The 4,335-nt window shown below is 39.0% G+C and overlaps 1 protein-coding gene across 1 annotated transcript in view; it reads left to right on the top strand.

Moving 5' to 3' along the window:
• Window positions 1-111: 111 nt before the first annotated feature.
• LOC118334319 (dual specificity mitogen-activated protein kinase kinase 4-like) overlaps window positions 112-4,335 on the top strand; it is a gene marked incomplete in the record, with an annotated part of 8,250 nt that continues 4,026 nt past the window's right edge. Inside the window, 8 exon segments of the mRNA XM_035670201.1 lie at window positions 112-156; window positions 187-342; window positions 509-628; window positions 722-773; window positions 1,004-1,131; window positions 2,389-2,466; window positions 2,579-2,727; window positions 3,485-3,530. Coding sequence (XP_035526094.1) covers window positions 112-156; window positions 187-342; window positions 509-628; window positions 722-773; window positions 1,004-1,131; window positions 2,389-2,466; window positions 2,579-2,727; window positions 3,485-3,530 — 774 coding nt within the window.

Raw genomic sequence — 4,335 nt, 5'->3', positions numbered from 1 at the left:
AACTTAGAGAGGTGAGAACACAAGTTTACCTGATTTCCACAATTCACCCTCATGGTGTTTTTCTTTTCTTGACGAATAGTTCAGCTTTATCCTCTCATCGAAGTTGCAAACATGGACACAGAGTCTGACACTATGGGGAGGCAGGGCTCCTGTGTAGTGAGCGTATAGGTCCGCCTGGCTCTGCAGAAGTGTGAACATGTGTTTGTGCTGTGTGTCTCTCAGAGGATTCGCTCCACTGTGGATGAGAAGGAGCAGAAGCAGCTGCTGATGGATCTGGACGTGGTGATGAGGAGTAGTGACTGTCCCTACATCGTTCAGTTCTACGGCGCTCTCTTCAGAGAGGTCTGACCATAACTCCCAGACCTCAAACGCACCACATCATGCTCTGCATTTAAGTAGCCACTGATTTTTTATGTGTTCTATAGGATCTTATATTTCATTGATAATCAGTGAATCATCAGATCGAACCCAGACTTGAAGGAAACTTACTGTCCACTCTCTGTTTCAGGGGGACTGTTGGATTTGTATGGAACTTATGTCTACCTCATTAGACAAATTCTACAAATATGTATATTGTGCGTTAGATGACGTCATTCCAGAGGAAATATTAGGCAAAATAACATTAGCGGTGAGTAGAGGATTCACTTTCTCTTTGTACATATTGATCCCATGCCGTGTGTCATCGTAACATGAGTGATGTGTTTTATTTTGTCTCCAACAGACCGTTAAAGCACTGAACCACTTAAAAGAAAACTTGAAAATAATTCACCGAGGTAAGTCTTTGTATTGTTAAAATGTAAAATTTCATGAATAAAAATGTAGATCCAGTATTTATAGTAATGAAGACAAGCCACGTAACTGAATTTAAAGATAGCTTTGTCCCTTCAAAATAAAACGGTGGTGAATATTTTTAGACTGCCTCTTAAAGTCTATTGGTGCTTGCATTCAAAACCTTGGATCAGTTGTCTGACTGTTACTGGATGTAAAATGGTCTTTTTTTCAGACATCAAACCTTCCAACATTCTCATGGACCGAAGGGGAAATATCAAGCTGTGTGATTTTGGCATTAGCGGTCAGCTGGTGGACTCCATAGCCAAGACCAGAGATGCAGGCTGCAGGCCTTACATGGCGGTAAGCAATCACAAACAGTGACACACAGCCATACTCCATCTCAAATAATATTTATAATAACACGTAAACATTCATCACTAATAACGCAATTTGAAATAAAAAAATTTCAGAATTTCTGAATAATGGAGACTATGTGGATTTATTTATTTATTTATTTATTTAACAAAAAATGCAGATAGTTGGGACAAAATACTTTTTAAAACATTTACTGACTCAAACTTGACAAAAATGTTGGTGAGAAGACAAATCTGCAGGTGCAACCGCTATATACAGTATGTCTGTGTTGAAATGACTGACCTATCTTGCAATGTTAATGAAAGTGAAAAATAATTTGTGCACCGTCCTTGGCCAATGTGACACCCATCCACCGAGTTTTAATGAAAATCGAGGCGGCACAACGTTAAGCTTCAGTGCTCCTTGTTCTTGTATACATGTTCCCTCTTGGGTGGAGAGCAGCGTTAATCAGCTGACGTCTAATGACTGTGAAGGCAGTAGCAGAGGATGTTAATTGTGTAATTGTATCATGCAGTCTGCCTGTAAGGAAGCATCTGCATTTATGTTCCTCTGCTCCTTTATGAGGGTTTTCACCCGTCTGTACAACATATTTTGCAGTGTGTTACATAAAATGCAGCAGGAGTAGAAACCAGACAGGTCATTGATCACAGGTTATCAGATTTTACAGCTAGATTATGGTGGGAAGAGAAAAAGAAAAGAGTATGTAAGGGACGCATGATAGGGATTTTTTTGTTTAGACCAAAAGATAACTGATAATTTCACATTTTTGTATTTTAAAAATGAGTTCAAAACCTGTAGTATTTACACACTTAATGGTAAGAAAGGCTGACATCACTATTGTTAACAACAACATAAAGCTTCCAAATAAATGATTATTAATATCAACTGTAATTTCATTATCCTGATCATTTATAATATAAATTTCCCATTATTGGCCGATAATTGATCTGTCCCAATAATTATTATGAATCCCTAGAGTAAATATCAATTATAAGAATCCTAATTTCAAAAGTAAACGCTCCCTCTGTGATGAACCTTACATTATCTTCCATTTAAAGAGAGCAGCTCCAGACTCACACAGGACTGAACACAAATGAATAGAAGTCTGTTTACAGTACTGTCTGTGTCATCTCAAGTCTCTGTCTCTGAGCCTGACCTTTGACCTCCCCATGGAAGGAGGAAACAATAAAAATGTCCTTGGGTTGAATGAGGTTTCTCAGTCTTTTCCTGTGTGTGTTTCAGCCTGAAAGGATAGACCCCAGTGCTTCCAGACAAGGCTACGATGTCCGCTCTGATGTGTGGAGTTTGGGGATCACCCTGGTAAGATAAATAGTGTCGTCAGTTTTAACCTGAAATCTTCCCTTTGTTACGTCTGAGCAAATGTGAATGGACGGTTGCAGTAAGTCCGTCTACGTTGTGTGTTTGCTTCCAGTATGAGCTGGCCACAGGACGGTTCCCTTACCCCAAGTGGAATAGTGTTTTCGATCAGCTGACACAAGTGGTGAAGGGTGAGCCCCCCCAGCTCAGCAACTCAGAGGAGAGGCAGTTCTCCCCCAAGTTCATCAACTTTGTTAACCTCTGGTAAGCAGCATTACATTCACTCATACAGTCTGTAGAGTACTATAGGCTTATTATTGAAAACAGCTTAAAACTATTTGAGCGTGAAATTGTTTCGTTGTCCTTAACTAAACTCAACTAAACATCCACTTACCAGCTTTTTCAAGAGCTTTCAACCACATCTCCAGTGGATGGAGTCTGCTCATTTGTCTTCAGGAGGTCTGAGTATAGAATGGTCCTCTCCTGACAAATGAGCAAACTCCATTCGCAGATGAAGACCTTGAAAAGTGATTTAAAGCTATAAAAAACATAGTAAGTGGACATTGAGTTGAGATTTTAATGGTTTACAAATGTGAGAACCTTTTTGAAATACCTCCTGACTAAAAGCAAGAGTGCAGTAATAGCACAGCTGTGTTCTTTGATTTATGTGTTGGTTAGTTTGGTGACATAAGGAATGTTCAAGGACTTTTCTCTTTTTCATAAATAAGGACTTTTATTTTACACACGAACCAGTTTGTGTTCATTGGAATTGAGATACCTCAGTGTGCTATAAGCAAGCTATACATCAGCTTCACTCAGTAGTGTTTACTGTGCTGCTTTGTACCTTTTACCACTTTGACACGAATTCAGTAGATAAAAAAAAAAAAGCATTTAGCTTAACTTTTGAGACACCATAAAAATGGAGGTTTTCAGTGGGTCCTAAGTGTCCAGTAATCATGATGGTCTGCCACTAATTACCTACACTTATGCTGATGGATTTTTTTTGTCCTTTTCTGTCCAGCCTTACAAAGGATGAATCAAAAAGGCCAAAGTACAAGGAGCTGCTGGTAAGTTCTTAGACTGTTCTTTAGCTTTTACAAATCAGTAGTCCAGATCAAGCACACACGCATGTTGTGTCTATTTGCTGCTGTCCAGGGTTCTGGAAAAGGCCATTAATTGATTTTAAAGTAACCTGGCCAAAGGAACGGTCTACTTTACTGAGGATACTATGGATACACAACACAGTTTGCTGCATTTTGCACCGTGCATAAAGTTAATGGTTAAAAGTTTGATTCTGAGCATTGTGCCTAAACCCTTTAGCTGTTCTAAAGTCACTGAGCAAGCCTCAGGTCAGAGCTAATATTATTGGGGGATAGTTTACCTTCCTGTGTGTCAAAGGTTAAATGACATTTGGAAGAAAGCAAGAAATCAATTTCTTAAACGTATGGATTGAGTTAATTAATATGACTTGTGACCCTTTAAAGCTACACTATCTAATTATTTTTATATAAACAATAGATCAAATGAAGTAAAAGGGGTCGCACAGAGTGACAAACGTCTCACCCTCAGCCCTAATCGACCTCTGTCCAGCACAGATAGGAAGGCTATGAAAAATCCCCTGTACACATAGACTTGGTGGTTAGCCTGGTGGTGAACATTGAGTGAACATTGTGAATGAAGCAGCTAAATGTACGAGCAAGCTAAACATTTTCCTCTGGAGTCAGTTAATTAAAATTTGATCTTTGATTATAACAAAGCTAAAAGATAAAAGAAGGGTGAATATTGGACTTTGATAAATGGACCTTTACTTGTATAGCGCCTTTCTAGTCTTCCGACCACTCAAAGTGCTTTTACAGTACGTGCCACTTTCAC

The sequence above is a fragment of the Morone saxatilis genome, unplaced genomic scaffold, assembly GCF_004916995.1.
Source record: "Morone saxatilis isolate NCDOM2014 unplaced genomic scaffold, NCSU_SB_2.0 Contig1, whole genome shotgun sequence".
Classification (NCBI taxonomy): domain Eukaryota; kingdom Metazoa; phylum Chordata; class Actinopteri; family Moronidae; genus Morone; species Morone saxatilis.
This window is presented reverse-complemented; position numbering and strand designations above follow the sequence as displayed.